Genomic DNA, 18,119 nt, shown 5'->3' on the forward strand with positions numbered 1-18,119 from the left:
CAGAGACATTACAAAATAAAAGGCACGTAGGTAGGTAATATTTGACACACTGCTCATAATGCCTTCATAACAATGTCCTAAACATGTTGTCAAGCTTACCTGTAGAGAGTAATTTGCCTTCTCATTGATTAAATGGTTGATGAATTTTGCAGAGTGCTGGAAATGGACTTTCTCTTTAGGGAAGGAGAGAGAGTAACATGACATGTAAGATGTGTATATTCAGTCACAGTACTTCAACAATCAGCCTCAAAGTTAATCAGTTAATGAGACTGCTTTGACAGTAACTTAGCCAATGCCCAAATAGCAGTTGGCACGACAGCACAAACCGATAAGTTAGCCTTTCCTAGATCTATCGATAGCAATGACTGTACCATCAGCAGTTGGATGGATGATCATGTACTTCCTGTCCATTAGGTGAGCTGCCCGGTGTGCTAAACTTGCCACCTGAAGGAAAGAGGACAGCAGCATGAAATACAGATGATTTAACATCTTGTCTGACTAGCGGATAAAGTGTACGAAGTGATGGATCTTTACCGAGTAGACTCGAGAGTCTGTCTTTGGTGATCCAAGGTATCTCTCCGAAAAAGCTGAAGCTGGTGTATAAAGAAGGAACACACAATAGCATGTTATAAGGCACTGTTCAAACTAAAATACATTGTGGTGAGAAATTATTCATGCAGCAAGAAATGGGCTGCAAAAGAAAATCATTACGTTATACCATATAACTTGAAATCGGTGATGGGCGAGACGGCTGCTCCACATTTAAGCAGCGAGTCTTCAGAACTTAAAAGCAGGGTGGCTAAATATCCTCCATAAACCTATATAAACAGATAAGGTACAGTTAGTGAGGGACACTTAATAGCATCGTGTTCCTTGAACAAACAGTGTAGAAATACATTGTTGACATAAAGGCTCGAGCCTTCACATACACCACTCCAAAGACAAACTGCATACAAATTCTCACTTTTTATAAGACAAATGAGGACTGAGTTCCAAACTGAAACCTGATTGAAATATTTGTTGTTGCTGGGCCGTATTGTGTAGTTGCTCTCGTAGTTATGAATCCCAAATGGGACCCTATTCCTTTTATAGTGCAACATAGAGCAGAAGCTCACCACATCATATCTAAACTCAGCAAAAAAAAAGAAACGTCCTCTCACTGTCAACTGCGTTTACTTTCAGCAAACTTAACGTGTAAATATGTGTATGAACATAAGATTCAACAAATGAGACATACATTGAACAAGATCCACAGACATGTGACTAACAGAAATGGAATAATGTGTCCCTGAACAAAGGGGGGTCAAATTCAAAAGTAACAGTCAGTATCTGGTGTGGCCACCAGTAGCATTAAGTACTGCAGTGCATCTCCTCCTCATGGACTGCACCAGATTTGCCAGATTCTTGCTGTAAGAAGTTACCCCACTCTTCCATCAAGGTACCTGCAAGTTCCCAGACATTTCTGGGGGGAATGGCCTTAGCCCTCACCCTCTGATCCAACAGGTCCCAGATGTGCTCAATGGGATTGAGATCCAGGCTCTTCGCTGGCCATGGCAGAACACTGACATTCCTGTCTTGCAGGAAATCACGCACCGAACGAGCAGTATGGCTAGTGGCATTGTCATGCTGGAGAGTCATGTCAGGATGAGTCTGCAGGAAGTGTACCACATGAGGGAGGAGGATGTCTTCCCTGTAACGCACAGCGTTGAGATTGCCTGCAATGACAACAATCTCAGTCCAATGATGCTGTGACACACCGCCCCAGACCATGACGGACCCTCCACCTCCAAATCGCGCTCCAGAGTACAGGCCTCGGTGTAACGCTCATTCCATCGACGATAAACGAGAATCCGACCATCACCCCTGGTGAGACAAAACCGCGTCAGTGAAGAGCACTCTTTGCCAGTCCTGTCTGGTCCAGCGACGGTGGGTTTGTGCCCATAGGCGACGTTGTTTCCGTTGATGTCTGGTGAAGACCTGCCTTACAACAGGCCTACAAGCCCTCAGTCCAGCCTCTCTCAGCCTATTGCGGTCAGTCTGAGCACTGACGGCGGGAATGTGAGTTCCTGGTGTAACTCGGGTAGTTGTTGCAATCCTGTACCTGTCCCGCAGGTGTGATGTTCGGATGTACCGATCCTGTGCAGGTGTTGTTACACGTGGTCTACCACTGCGAGGACGATCAGCTGTCTGTCTGTCTCCCTGTAGCGCTGTCTTAGGCGTCTCACAGTACGGACATAGCAATTTATTGCCCTGGCCACATCTGCAGTCCTCATGCCTCCTTGCAGCATGCCTAAGGCACGATCATGCAGATGACCCTGGGCATCTTTTCAGAGTCAGAAGAAAGGCCTCTTTAGTGTCGTAAATTTCCAGAAATGTGACCTTAATTGCCTACCGTCTGTAAGCTGTTAGTGTCTTAACGACCGTTCCACAGGTGCATGTTCATTAATTGTTTATGGTTCATTGAACAAGCATGGAAAACAGTGTTTAAACACTTTACAATGAAGATCTGTGAAGTTATTTGGATTTTTACAAATTATCTTTGAAAGTCAGGGTCCTGAAAAAGGGACAATTATTATTTTTGCTGAGTTTAGATATGTGGGAGTGAGCTTCTGCTCTATGTTCCAGACAGAGTAAAACCCTCGCCCACTCTTTCTTCAGCTCAAATACTGTACTTGAATTGACAAGAAGAGGAGTACATTGTTGTTTTTTTTACATGGTTTGAATAAGTAGCTAGCTTCTTTTCTTCAAGCATTGATTCTCCCTACCTTTCCATATACTCCAATTCGACTTTTGTCGATGTACATTTCTTTCGATATCAGTCTAGAATAAAGAAGAATAAACAATCAATGCTTTGTTGGTATTAGATTTCCAACAACCCAGTAACATACTATAATGAAAAATTGTATCAGTTTTTCCCACTGTAGTTAAACTGTACCTGCAAATAGCAACTGTAAGATGTGGTAACATGGTGTTAGCATATAAAGCGGGAGCAATTATTTGAATTCTCAAAGAAGATTATACTGTGTCCAGGTGCGTCTCTCCCTCCTTCCCACCTGAGGGCCTCCATCTGGTCCCTCTCCTCTATCACGCCCAGTTTCCTCCTGATGCGGTGGAGGAGGTTGGTGCCCTGGAACCCGGACCCGTGGCCGTCAAAGCGGATCACAATGGTGCTATAACTGCTCACCAGCACCGTGGCCCAGTCCACACGGAACTGCTCTGTCACCATCTGTCCGCCAGGCGTTCCGTCCCTGGGGGAAACAGAGGACAGGCAGAACCAATGATCCATTATAGCGCTCTGTGATGGTCCAGTCATGAGTCCAATGTCAAAACAGAATATGCTATAATTATAATATAATCTCTACTGGGGATTGTATGATATTTTTTATCTAGAATAACATAGTAACTGTATTGTGTGTGTGTGGGGGTAGTTGTTGCCATACTTACACTAGTAGCAAGAGGGGGTAGTGAGCTGTGTCTATGAAACCAGCTGGCTTCAGAATCTGCATTGTCAGAGCTGCAAGAAACAAGACTAAATCAAATGTGGTTCTTCTTAAATTATCATATCAAATCTCATAACTAATGCCATTGTTAGAGTGCAGCCCAGTAGTGCATATCTGCATTTATGAAGACATTATACAAAGGGTGAGTCTAATCTTGAATGCTGTGTCATGACTGTCCTGTGAGGATACAAATAGGTCAGATCAGCTTGGCAATGGATGACTTCAACCAGGCCCTCTCTCACCGACAGAGAGGGGAGAAGGTAACTGGTGGGGGTTGACACCTCATGCCCTGTTTTAAATTGGAGGAGATCCAGGGTCTCCCTCTCCAAATTCACCAAGGAATGTGCTTTGTCCCCAGAGACGTTTTCCCGCCGAAACTCAAACACATTCTAAAGCGAATACTGGAACAATATTTGTAACATAGAATGTGGGGAATTGTCAGAGGCGATCTAAAGAATAATAATGTCATATGGGTTGTTATTTTGTGATGTCATTAAAAATGTTAAAAAATAAATGCTGTAACTTGAAGATTATATATACACTACATGTACAAAGTCTCAATCCTTAACGTTGTGTATGAAATATGAAAAATTATGAAATGATTTTTGTTAAGAATGGGATTTTAGGAGCCATAAGAGATCATTTGTCTCCTATAAACTTTGCACAGTAAGTTGCCACGCCGGAGTGAGGTCAGAGCGCGTGTCAGCCTGACGGAACCACCCCTTTTGACCAGAGTGCATAAAGGATTGGTAAAGAAATGAACTTTCAGACCAGAGAGGCGTGTAGCTGCAGCTCACATCCAAAGTGGTTCGAACTCTGAATATCAACACAAGGTAGAGGTGAGAAACTCACCTCCCGGACAATCATTGGTAAGGCTGATTAGCTGTCCCAAGTAAAGTATCTAGAAAAGTGAATTTAAGTGGGACCATTCTACTACTCTTCTCAAATCACTGTAGTATGATACTCTCACCCCCCAATGGGAACCATCGACAGGCTGGCTAGCCTATCTTCAAAGAGGCAGTTTCAGGAGCAAATGGAAGGTTTGTGTGATTACTGTGAGAGTACAGTGGCAAGAAAATGTATGTAGACTCTTTGGAATTACCTGGATTTCTTGCATACATTGGTCATAAAATTTGAGTCACAACAATAGACAAACACAGTCTGCTTAAACTAATAACACACGAACAATTAGACGTTTTCATGTCTTTATTGAACACTGTGTAAACATTCACAGCGCAGGGTGGAAAAAGTATGTGAACCCTTGGATTTATAACTGGTTGACCCTCCTTTGGCAGCAATAACCTAAAACAAAATGTTTTCTGTAGTTGCCGATCAGAGCTGCACATTGGTCTGGAGGAATTTTGGACAATTCCTCTTTACAAAACTGTTTCAGTTCAGCAATATTCTTGGGATGTCTGGTGTGAACCGCTCTCAAGGTCATGCCACAGCATCTCAAATCGGGTTTAGTTCAGGACTCTAACTGGGCCACTCCAGAAGGCGTATTTTCTTCCATTCTGTTGTTGATTTACTTCTGTGTTTTGGGTTGTTGTCCTGTTGCATCACCCAACTTCTGTTGAGCTTCAATTGGCAGACAGAGAGTTTTACATTCTCCTGCAAACTGTGTTGATAAACTTGGGAATTCATTTTTCCGTCGATGATAGCAAGCTTTCCAGGCACTGAGGCAGCAAAGCAGCCCCAAACCAGGATGCTTCCTCCACCATACTTTACAGTTGGGATGAGGTTTTGATGTTGGTGTGTTGTGCCTTTTTTCTCCACACAGTGTTATGTGTTCCTTCCAAACAACTCAACTTTTGTTTAATCTGTCCACAGAATATTTTGCCAGTAGCTCTGTGGAACATCCAGGTGCTCTTTCGCGAACTTCAGACGTGCAGCAATGTTTTCTTTTGGACAGCAGTGGCTTCTTCTGTGGTGTCCTACCATGAACATCATTCTTGTTTCGTGTTTTACATATCGTAGACTCATCAACAGAGATGTTAGCATGTTCCAGAGATTTCTGTAAGTCTTTAGCTGACACTCTAGGATTCTTCTTAACCTCATTAAGCATTCTGCGCTGTGCTCTTGCAGTCATCTTTGTAGAACGGCCACTCCTAGGGAGAGTAGCAACAGTGCTGAACTGTCTCCATTTTACAGACAATTTGTCTTACCGTGGACTAATGAACATCAAGGCTTTTAGAGATACTTTTGTAACCCTTTCCAGCTTTATGCAAGTCAACATTTCTTCTGAGATTTATTTTGTTTGAGGTATGATTCACATCAGGCAATGCTTCTTGTGAAAACTCAAATTTTGTGAGTGTTTTTTATAAGGCAGGGCAGCTCTAATCAACATCTCAAATCTCGTCTCATTGATTGGACACCAGGTTAGGTAACACCTAACTCCAATTAGCTTTTGGAGAAGTCATTGGCCTAGGGGTTCACATACTTTTTCCAACCTACACTGTGAATAATACAATACAGATGATGATTAGATGATGATCAGATCAAATTTGATGACCAATTTATGCAGAAATCCAGGTAATTCCAAAGGGTTCACCTCCTTTTCTCCCCAATTTCGTGGTATCCAATTGGTAGTTACAGTCTTGTCTCATCGCTGCTACTCCCGTACGGACTCGGTAGAGACGAAGGTTGAGATCCGTGCATTCTCCAAAACACAACCAAGCCACACTGCTTACTTAAGCCGGAAGCACCAATGTGTCGGAGGAAACACTACACCTGGCGACCATGTCAGCGTGCGCTGCGCCCGGCCCGCCACAGGAGTCGCTAGTGCACGAGGGGACAAGGACATCCCTGCCAGCCAAACCCTCCCCTAACCCGGATGACGCTGGGCCAATTGTGCGCCACCCCATGGGTCTCCTGGTCGCGAACCCAGAATCTCTAGCGAAACAGCTAGCATTGCGATGCAGTGCCTTAGACCACTGCGCCACTCGGGAGGCCATTTGATGACATATATAATGTCATCATAAAGAATGCAGATGAAAAGGGCATTGTCTAGCTTCCTATGCATAGTTGCACCATGGAGGGATACCTACTGTAATCGTCAATGGTGATGGTCTCGTACTCCACTTTGGGCATCTGCATGCTGTGGTACGTGTTATTCACTCCCTCATTAGTCTCCAGGTCCAGGACCTCTGCAGTGACATGGAAGAAACAGTCTCATTGTTCACTTACAGTATAGTCTGAGTGGCAGCTTCATGAAGCATCAAACACATTTCCCATTAAATTTTTTGTGATGTGATATTAAAGACACTATACTGAATAAAATGCCCCTCAGCTTCTGTGCCCTTTATGGTACAGGCCAGGGTCAGGCTTCATAGCACTCACTCTGTCTGTCTTTTGTGCTGTAGATGGCAACACTGGGTACATCGGGGCCTGGATGGGGATACATGGGGGGTTGGGTGGGGGGCAGAGAAAGAGAGAGAGAGGTGGAGGTTATTATAGGAATAAACACTTGAAGGTTCATATAAATGGCCTCTAATGGAAAAGCCAACAAAATACACATTTCACTGTATTTAAAAAACAGAGATTGTAAAAAAAAATGCCTCTCACTCTCTTTCCATCTTTAGTAATGGAAGTCTAGAAATAACCCTTCTCAGCCAGCCATGTGTCATTACTGAGAAGCCACTGTCTGTCTGTAGCACCCTGGGGAGCAGCTGAATGAATACCTGGCTGTTATTATTTCTCCGAACAGACCAGGGCTGCTCTCCACTCACAAGATCAAATTAATGAAAAGGTTGTTGCCCTTTTTCCTCTCCAAAGCGGACCCTCTAAACAAATCAGCTGCCATGGAAACTGCACCAGTCGGAGAGAACGATGATTAACGTTCTCAGAGAGAATGAGAACACAGACATAAAAAAGGCCATGCAGCGCTGAGCCCGTCCTCATCTGTCCCTCCCTGGGCCCTGCTCTCATTTCAGACAGCACCTGTCTGACACACAGGAAACAGGGCAGGACATACTATGCCAACTACTGTAGTTTGATACAGCAGGAACACTATAGGATGCAGGCTGGCAGTTCACATTTCGTGGCTGGCAGTTCACATTGAGCTACATCTGATTGGCAAGTAGAAACAGTGGTTAGTGGTGTACTGCAGTCAGATTCAATATAACCTTTTGCCATAGCATTGAACATTAATTCAATTTAATATTTTGACTCAGATGTTTTATTTATTTGATATATTTGACACTAAACACCCCACTAAAACCTCAGCAGCATAGCCAAAGACTTCAATTTATTTATGTATCACAAAAATCTACTGATTCAGGAAAGTGCAACATATACTGCTTAGTGTTCAGGATTCAAGGTCAGGAGCACTCACCTTTACAGTTAAGCAGGAAGTACTGAATGTTGTGGCTGAAGGAGCCCTCCACATAGCCACACTTGAACTCACATGACAGACAGCGGCGGTTGAACGGGCCTTTAGTGTCCGCACTGATATAGGATAGATACAGTAAACCACGCTATTAGCATTATCTGGAGTATTTCTGCTGTCTTATCTGGTGTCCTGTGTGAATTTAAGTTCTCTCTCTCTCCCTCCCTCCCTCCCTCCTTGAGCCCTGGGACCATGCCTCGGGACTACCTGGGCTGATGACTCCTTGCTGTCCCCAGTCCACCTGCTGCTGCTCCAGTTTCAACTCTTCTGCCTGCGGCTATGGAACCCTGACCTGTTCACCGGACATGCAACCTTGTCCCGGACCTGCTGTTTTCGACTCCCTCTCTCTACCTCACCTGCTGTCTAACTCTGAATGATCGGCTATGAAAAGCCAACTGACATTTACTCCTGAGGTGCTGACCTGTTGCACCCTCTACAACCACTGTGATTATTATTATTTGACCCTGCTGGTCATCTATGAACATCTTGGCCATGTACTGTTATAATCACCACCAGCACAGCCAGAAGAGGACTGGACACCCCTCAGAGCCTGGTTCTAGGTTTCTTTCTAGGTTTCTTCCTAGGTTCCTGCCTTCCCAGGGAGTTTTTCCTAGCAACCGTGCTTCTAGATCTGCATTACTTGCTGTTTGGGGTTTTATGTTGGGTTTCTATATAGCACTTTGTGACATCGGCTGATGTAAAAAGGGCTTTATAAATACATTTGATTGATTATACCCTGTTAGATAAAAACAATTACATAGTGATCTCTCACAGAATAAACCCTCCAACTATACCTGTAGAGGTGTCGTCGTTTTGGATCATCCTCTGTGCTCAAAAAGTATCTGTAAAACATTGTAATGAAAATCAGTTTGGAGTTCGAAGACTATTACCTGAACAAGAGAAGGTAAGTCAAATTCCCATGGTAACATTTGATCAACTATAAGTGATAACAAATTATATGTATTTAGGAATCATAGTGGTATTATTTGGTCACGTTACTGTAATGTATGGGTGGAGAGACTTACATGAGCTGCTTGTCTTGGCTGTAAGCTAGTATCTGAGTAACGTCCCAGTCTCCTGATGTCAGGCACTGCAGAGTGTCTGTGCTGGTGTTGGGCTGGAATGGAACAATACATGTCAACATGACAACTACAGGTTAAAGAACAGTTTGCTACAGTTGGCTCTGGCAAACAAACAGCAGAGACCTGAGGACACCATCCAACCTGGAACTGAAACAGACCAGATACAACTTCAATAATCTGAGGTGTCGAAGCCTTTGAGCCCAACAAATGGCAGGAATCTCGCAGGCTACCCCACCAAAATCCAGAGGCTTTTGAAGCTGTTCAGAGACCACCCACTGGCATTTTCCACAATAAATCTGCCTCCAGAAATAAAAGCTTCTCCCAAGTGGGTGTAATACCTACTCCTGTTGCCTGCTGCTGGGGTTCCACCTGGCGATCTGTTCACCGTCTGCCCTGTCTTGTCACTCCCTGTCTGGTACAGACACTCTCCTCTCTCTCCCAAGCTTTCGTTCACCTCCAGCACACAGGCACCGTTGGGGAGAGTGACTGAACTTACAATGGCTAGCCCCAAGTCATTATGTATTTTTTATTGTGCATTGTACTATTTGCCTCATGACTCCTGTATGCTTTGTTGACTATGAGCTTTCTTGTTTACCCAACTGTGCTACATACTATGTTTGTTCCCACACTCAGGACTGACACTATTGGTTACACAGACTTTTGGCCTCCTTATAACCACCTCTCGCTGGCTTTGTATTCATGTTACCTGATGAAATTGCTGTACAATATGATCTTGTTGCCATCTAATGCACACTAAAATGTTATAAATCAACACCGCAGAGCTCTCCCTGTCCTCTGCCGTGCCTTGATTGTATTACTGTTGATGATATCGGGAAATGTGCATGTCCACCCTGGCCCATCTACTGTTGCTAGCTCTAATTCTGACTTGTGCTCTGATATCTGCTTCACTGATTTCTGCTCTTGTAAAAGTCTGGGTTTTCTGCACATTAACACTAGAAGCTTATTACCTAAAATGGATCAATTGAAAGTGTGGATTCACAGCTCTAATCCAGATGTGTTGGTCATTATTGAGATGTGGTTAAGGTAGACTGTTTTGAATACTGATGGTAACCCTTCTGGTTATAACCTTTTTCGACAAGACAGATCTTCCAAAGGTGGGGGAGTGGCAATCTTTACCAACGATCACCTTTAGTGCTCGGTTGTCTCCACCAAGTCTGTCGCCAAACAAATTGATTTGCTGGTTTTAAGCAATTCACTTTCAAATAGCTCTTTGTTGACTGTTGCTGGGTGTTATCGTTCTCCATCAGCACCGGCCTGTACCCTACCTGCCCTTAGCTCTCTCCTGGCCCCTTACACTAAGTCCTGCTGGGTGACCTAAACTGGGACATGTTTAAACCACCTGACCAAGTCCTAAAGCAATGGGACCCTAAATCTTTCTCAGATTATTACCAATCCCACATGGTATGACTCCAAACACCTAGAAAAGGCTACTTTCCTCAATGTTATCCTCACAAATAATCCTGATAGGTATCAGTCTGGTGTTTTCAGTCTGGTGTTTTCTGTAATGACCTTAGTGATCACTGTTTTACAGCCTGTGTTCGTAATGGCTGCTCAGTGAAATTACATATCCTGATTTGTCATAGACGCTCGGCAAAAAACTTTAATGAGCAAACCTTCCTTCATGACTTGGCCTCTGTAAATTGGTACAGAATCAGCTTGATTCCCTCTGTCGAAGACACTTGGACTTTCTTTTTTTTCAGTGGTATTGTTAACAAACAAGGCCCCATAAAGAAAATGGGAATTAAAAACAGGTTCAACCCCTGGTTCAACCGTGATCTTGCATCTGTGTTCTTTTGCCCATCTTAATATTTCTTTTTATTTACCAGTCTGAGATACAGCTTTTTCTTTGCAACTCTGCCGAGAAGACCAGCATGATGGAGTCGCAACTTCACTGTTGACGTTGAGACGGGTGTTTTGAGGGTACTATTTAATGAAGCTGCCAGTTGAGGACTTGTGAGGTGTTTGTTTCTCAAACTAGACACTCTAATGTACTTATCCTCTTGCTCAGTTTCTATTCTGGTTAGAGCCAGTTTGCACTGTTAAGTAGATAGTACCCAGCATTGTACAAAATCTTCAGTTTCTTGGCAATGGCTCACAATGAATAGCCTTCATTTCTCAGAACAAGAATAGACTGACGATTTTCAGAAGAAAGGTCTTTGTTTCTAGCCATTTTGAGCCTGTAATCGAACCCACAAATGCTGATGCTCCAGATACTCAACTACTTTAAAGAAGGCCAGTTTTATTGCTTCTTTAATCAGAACAACAGTTTTCAGCTGCTAACATAATTGTGAAAGGGTTTTCTAATGATCAATTAGCCTTTTAAAATTATAAACTTGGATTAGCTAACACAATGTGCCATTGGAACACAGGAGTGATGGTTGTTGATAATGGGCCTCTGTACACATATGTAGATATTGCATAAAAAATCTGCCGTTTCCAGCTACAATAGTCATTTACAACATGACCAATGTCTCCACTGTATTTCTGATCAATTTTAGGTTATTTTAATGGACAAAAAATTAGCTATTCTTTCAAAAACAAGGACATTTCTAAGTGACCCCAAACATTTGAACGGTAGTGTACATAACTCCAGGAAGGAGGACAGTGTTGTTCTACCTGGGAGGTTGACATGGAGATATGGAAGAACTTGCCCCTCCCACCCTGAGGTATAGCTCTGGTAAAGAAGAACTTGTATCCATCATGGGAGAAGAGTGGCGCTTCGTTCTACAGTATGGAGAGAAAGGAGGAGTGAGTCCGAGTACATGAGACAACTAAATCGGTAAAATGCACTTCTGTCCCTCCAACCGCCTCCCCTTCTTCTGTAAGTGTTGACTGTAATGTATGGGTTGTGTTTTTTATGTGTGTTGTGAGTGATAAATGTTATAAAATGCTTTTACTGTTCATATCACTTACCTGTTTGTGTAGCCAGCTATCACTTTCATCCTCATGTTTCTGGAAAAGTATGAGATAGCAAGTAAGGGCTAGGGCCAGTGTAAGAGGGTGGCAATGTGTGCATGCATGCATGTTTGTGTGTGTTCTTGTGTGTGTGAGAGAGAGAGATTCACCTTAGTGCAGACTCCTGTGGTGGCCTCACACAGTGTCAATATGGAGTTGTTCTGGGCTCTGTTCAGCCAGTTGACTGCCAGCTTGGTGGTGGTGGCCCACATAACCATTGTGATGTAATATTCCATTCTACAAAAATAACACAATGGGATGAGTTACAAGTTTAGGTATATTCTTTTCCTATTGTTTCAGAATTGCCATGGTTAATGCGGTATACATTATGATGCAAGCTTATTCCATGATGAATATGGCCCGTAGTCCAAATTTGGCCAGCAGGTGATTTTATATGCCCCCACCAAGTAAAAGAAACACACAAAAAAAAACATTTATACACATGTATACATACAGTGCCTTGCGAAAGTATTCGGCCCCCTTGAACTTTGCGACCTTTTGCCACATTTTAGGCTTCAAACATAAAGATATAAAACCTTATTTTTTTGTGAAGAATCAACAACAAGTGGGACACAATCATGAAGTGGAACGACATTTATTGGATATTTCAAACTTTTTTAACAAATCAAAAACTGAAAAATTGGGCGTGCAAAATTATTCAGCCCCTTTACTTTCAGTGCAGCAAACTCTCTCCAGAAGTTCAGTGAGGATCTCTGAATGATCCAAAGTTGAGCTAAATGACTAATGATGATAAATACAATCCACCTGTGTGTAATCAAGTCTCCGTATAAATGCACCTGCACTGTGATAGTCTCAGAGGTCCGTTAAAAGCGCAGAGCGCATCATGAAGAACAAGGAACACACCAGGCAGGTCCGAGATACTGTTGTGAAGAAGTTTAAAGCCGGATTTGGATACAAAAAGATTTCCCAAGCTTTAAACATCCCAAGGAGCACTGTGCAAGCGATAATATTGAAATGGAAGGAGTATCAGACCACTGCAAATCTACCAAGACCTGGCCGTCCCTCTAAACTTTCAGCTCATACAAGGAGAAGACTGATCAGAGATGCAGCCAAGAGGCCCATGATCACTCTGGATGAACTGCAGAGATCTACAGCTGAGGTGGGAGACTCTGTCCATAGGACAACAATCAGTCGTATATTGCACAAATCTGGCCTTTATGGAAGAGTGGCAAGAAGAAAGCAATTTCTTAAAGATATCCATAAAAAGTGTTGTTTAAAGTTTGCCACAAGCCACCTGGGAGACACACCAAACATGTGGAAGAAGGTGCTCTGGTCAGATGAAACCAAAATTGAACTTTTTGGCAACAATGCAAAATGTTATGTTTGGCGTAAAAGCAACACAGCTCATCACCCTGAACACACCATCCCCACTGTCAAACATGGTGGTGGCAGCATCATGGTTTGGGTCTGCTTTTCTTCAGCAGGGACAGGGAAGATGGTTAAAATTGATGGGAAGATGGATGGAGCCAAATACAGGACCATTCTGGAAGAAAACCTGATGAAGTCTGCAAAAGACCTGAGACTGGGACGGAGATTTGTCTTCCAACAAGACAATGATCCAAAACATAAAGCAAAATCTACAATGGAATGGTTCAAAAATAAACATATCCAGGTGTTAGAATGGCCAAGTCAAAGTCCAGACCTGAATCCAATCGAGAATCTGTGGAAAGAACTGAAAACTGCTGTTCACAAATGCTCTCCATCCAACCTCACTGAGCTCGAGCTGCTTTGCAAGGAGGAATGGGAAAAAATGTCAGTCTCTCGATGTGCAAAACTGATAGAGACATACCCCAAGCGACTTATAGCTGTAATCGCAGCAAAAGGTGGCGCTACAAAGTATTAACTTAAGGGGGCTGAATAATTTTGCACGCCCAATTTTTCAGTTTTTGATTTGTTAAAAAAGTTTGAAATATCCAATAAATGTCGTTCCACTTCATGATTGTGTCCCACTTGTTGTTGATTCTTCACAAAAAAATACAGTTTTATATCTTTATGTTTGAAGCCTGAAATGTGGCAAAAGGTTGCAAAGTTCAAGGGGGCCGAATACTTTCGCAAGGCACTGTATACTCCCTGCATACACACATGTATATGTATATATATACACACACATGTATATGTATATATATATATACACACACACACATATATATGTATATACATGTGTGTATGCAGGGAGTATATGTATACATGTGTATACATATACTTTTTACATATATTTGCAAATAAATTCATTAAAAATCCTACAATGTGATTTTCTGGATTTTTTTTCTCATTTTGTCTTTCATAGTTGAAGTGTACCTATGATGAAAATTACAGGCCTCTCTCATATTTTTAAGTGGGAGAACTTGCACAATTGGTGGCTGACTAAATACTTTTTTGCCCCACTGTACATAGACACACCTACTCATTAAAAACATTTTTTTTTTAAATTATCTTTACTATTTTCTACATTGTAGAATAATAGTGAAGAGATCACAACTATGAAATAACACTTTGCACACTCTTGGCAATCTCTCTTTCCTTCACTCTGCAGTCCAACTCATTCCAAACCATCTCAATTGGGTTGAGGTTGGGTGGTGTGGAGGCCAGGTCACCTTCTTATTTTTTTATTTAACCTTTATTTAACTAGGCAAGTCAGTTAAGAACAAATTCTTACTTACAATGACGGCATAGGAACAGTGGGTTAACTGCCTTGTTCAGGGGCAGAACAACAGATTTTTATCTTGTCAGCTCGGGGACTCGATCCACCAACCTTTCGGTTACTGGCCCAACGCTCTAACCACTAGGTTACCTGCTGCCCCATCTGATGCAGCACTCCTTCACTCTTCTTGGTCAAATAGCCCAACACCCTGGAGGTGTGTTTTGGGTCATTGTCCTGTTGAAAGACATTTGATAGTCCCACTAAGTGCAAACCAGATGCGATGGCGTATGTTGTGATAGCCATGCTGGTTAGGTGTGCATTGAATTCTAAATAAATCCGACACTGTCACCAGCAAAGCACCCCCACACCTCCTCCTCCATGCTTCACGGTGGGAACCACACATGCGGAGATCATTCGTTCACCTACTCTGTGTCTCACAAAGACATGGCGGTTGGAAACAAAAATTGCAAATTTGGACTCATCAGACCAAAAGGACAGATTTCAAACGGTCTAATGTCCATTTCTCGTGTTTCTTGGCCCAAGCAAGTCTCTTCTTATTATTGGTGTCCATTATGTGTCTGATATGTGAACTCTGTGAAGCATTTATTTGTGCTGCAATTTGAGGTGCAGTTAACTCTAATGAATTTATCCTCTGCAGCAGAGGTAACTCTGGGTCTTCCTTTCCTGTGGCGGTCCTCATGAGAGCAAGTTTCATCATTGCGCTTGATGGTTTTTGCATCTGCACTTGAAGAAACTTTCAAAGTTCTTCAAATTTTCCTGATTGACTGACCTTCATGTCTTACAGTAATAATGGACTGTCATTTCTCTTTGCTTATTTGAGCTGTTCTTGCCATAATACGGACTTGGTATTTTACCAAATAGGGCTATCTTCTGTATACCTGTCACGTTCGTTGTATGGATGAGACCAAGGTGCAGCGTGAGATGAATACATCTTTTTATTTAATGAAACGAAGAACACTTAAACAAACTTACAAAACAACAAACGTGACGCTATATATGATAAGTGCAGCCACAGGCAACTAACACATAGACAATAACCCACAAAATACCCAAGGAATATGGCTGCCTAAATATGGTTCCCAATCAGAGACAACGATAAACAGCTGCCTCTAATTGAGAACCAATCCAGGCGACCATAGACATACATAACACCTAGACTAGTGAACACCCATAGACATACAAAACCCCTAGACAGGTGCATAAACACATACATCACCCATGTCACACCCTGACCTAACCAAAATAATAAAGAAAACAAAGAATACTAAGGTCAGGGCGTAACAATACCACTCCTACCTTGTCACAACACAATTAATTGACTCAAACGCATTAAGGGAAGAGAAGAAATTTCACAAATGAACTTTTAACAAGGTACACCTGTTAATTGAAATGAGAGGATGAGAGAATGCCAAGAATGTGCAAAGGGTGGATACTTTGAAGAATCTCAAATATAAAATAGATTTTGATTTGTTTAACACTTTTTGGGTTACTACATGATTCCATATGTTATTTTATAGTTTTGATGTCTTCACTATTATTCTATGATGTCGAAAATAGTAAAATAAAAAAGAAAGAAAAACCCTTGAATGAGTAGGTGTGTCCAAACTTTTGACTGGTACTGTGTATATATAGTTGGATATAACAGACTGTAAAAACACCAGGAAATCATCTCCAAGTGATTTAATTTTGGAAATGTGTTCCAAAGTATTCCCACGCATAATAGAGAGATACTGTATATGTGATCGTATACAAATGGAAGCAAGATTTGAAATGATTATGTTTTAGTCAAAAGTTATTTCTGTGCTTCTTGCGGTCAATTTGCAGTCTACAAATTATTTGTAATTTTGTTCCGGCTCCTGACCATGCGCTAAAGAAAATAATTGTCCCGCGGCTGAATCTAGTTGATGATCACTGCCCTATGGGATAATAAAGATTATCTTGAACCGTGCAACTGTGTCATTCAGTCAGTGAGACACTTACCCTATCCTGGGGTCGTCTGGTTTCTTCATCTCCACCGTGTGAAGGGGGCCATTCAAACTCACTACAGACAGGTGTACTACAGGGTTCTCCTCCCCAGCCTGCAGGTTTCATCAGAAATCATATAATTCAGTGGGTTATACGGTATCTACATGGATCCTTTTTGTCTGTGTGAAGTCAACTGTCAGATCCACACAACTCTGTAGAAGAGTTGATCCCTTTTCTGTTCTGACCTGGGTTTGAACCAGAGACGATCTGCACAACAACAATTGGTACTCATTCAATACCACTCACCCAAAAACGTCAGGGCAGTGTAGGACAAAGAGGACAGAGAATATAGACAAGAGGCTGTCTCTGGGATTTACCTTGGGGTAATGGTACTCCAGCCCTATTGGATATGGGGTGCCAGTGAAAATAGGGACCTCCATCTTGGGCACCAGGGTGTCGTTGATGGTGGCGTAGGACAGTCTGAGACCATCTGGAGACCACCAATGGGCTATGTGGGTCTGAAGGATCTCCTCTGAAACAACAAACCCCATAAACAATGAACTACTGTATCACACTGTATAAAAAATATGGTGATAAATAACATCCATTCATCTTCAAGGCAGCCTTTAAGACTATAAGGTTTCCAAGATAGTTATAAGATTAATAATAAAGCTAATAGTCTGTTGTTTACTGATACGATGTACACTGAACAAAATGTAATGCAACATGCAACCATTTCAAAGATTTTAGTTACAGTTCATATAAGGAAATCAGTCAATTGAAATGGATTCATTAGGCCCTAATCTATGCATTTCCCATGACTGGGAATATAGATATGCATCTGTAGGTCACAGATACCTTTCAAAAAAGGTAGGGGTGTGGATCGGAAAACCAGTCAATATCTGGTGTGACGACCATTCACCTCATGCAGCGCGACACATCTCCTTACATAGAGTTGATCAGGCTGTTGATTGTGGCCTGTGGAATGTTGTTCCACTCCTCTTCAATGGCTGTAAAAAGTTGCTGGATATTGGTGGGAGCTGGAACACACTGCTGTACACTGTCGTACACGTCAACCCAGAGCATCCCAAATGTACTGAATGGGTGACATGTCTGGTGAGTATGCAGGCCATGGAAGAACTGGGACATTTTCAGATTCCAGGAATTGTGTACAGATCCTTGTGACAATGGGGCCATGCATTGGGCCTCAGGTTCTCATCACGGTATCTCTGTGCATTCAAATTGCCATCGTTGGTCCCCCCCTAAAATGCAATTGTGTTTGTTGTCCGTAGCTTATGCCTGCCCATACCATAACCCCACCACCACCATGGTGCACTCTGTTCACATCAGCAAACCACTTGCCCACACAACGCCATCTGCCCGGTACAGTTGAAACCGGGACTCATCGGTGAAGAGCACACTTCTCCAGCATGCCAGTTGCCATCAAAGGTGAGCATTTTACCACTGAAGTCGGTTACGACGTCGAACTGCAGTCAGGTCAAGACCCTGGTGAGGACATGTTAGAT

The 18,119-nt window shown here is 42.5% G+C and overlaps 1 protein-coding gene across 2 annotated transcripts in view; it reads right to left on the minus strand.

The window, feature by feature from the left end:
• Positions 1-18,119, minus strand: part of LOC112260546 (dipeptidyl aminopeptidase-like protein 6) — a 123,725-nt gene that overhangs the window by 1,545 nt on the left and 104,061 nt on the right. For both annotated transcript variants that reach the window (XM_024435738.2, XM_024435739.2), the window contains exons 9-25: positions 16,971-17,125; positions 16,609-16,706; positions 12,056-12,182; positions 11,904-11,942; positions 11,607-11,714; positions 8,913-9,004; positions 8,682-8,729; positions 7,834-7,946; positions 6,840-6,887; positions 6,548-6,646; positions 3,445-3,514; positions 3,054-3,248; positions 2,766-2,820; positions 719-818; positions 535-593; positions 372-444; positions 100-173 (exon numbers count right to left, since the gene is read on the minus strand). In XM_024435738.2, coding sequence (XP_024291506.2) covers positions 100-173; positions 372-444; positions 535-593; positions 719-818; positions 2,766-2,820; positions 3,054-3,248; positions 3,445-3,514; positions 6,548-6,646; positions 6,840-6,887; positions 7,834-7,946; positions 8,682-8,729; positions 8,913-9,004; positions 11,607-11,714; positions 11,904-11,942; positions 12,056-12,182; positions 16,609-16,706; positions 16,971-17,125 — 1,553 coding nt within the window. The remainder of the gene's footprint in view (positions 1-99; positions 174-371; positions 445-534; positions 594-718; positions 819-2,765; positions 2,821-3,053; positions 3,249-3,444; positions 3,515-6,547; positions 6,647-6,839; positions 6,888-7,833; positions 7,947-8,681; positions 8,730-8,912; positions 9,005-11,606; positions 11,715-11,903; positions 11,943-12,055; positions 12,183-16,608; positions 16,707-16,970; positions 17,126-18,119) is intronic.

Source organism: Oncorhynchus tshawytscha, linkage group LG10, assembly GCF_018296145.1.
Source record: "Oncorhynchus tshawytscha isolate Ot180627B linkage group LG10, Otsh_v2.0, whole genome shotgun sequence".
Taxonomy (NCBI): Eukaryota; Metazoa; Chordata; class Actinopteri; order Salmoniformes; family Salmonidae; genus Oncorhynchus; species Oncorhynchus tshawytscha.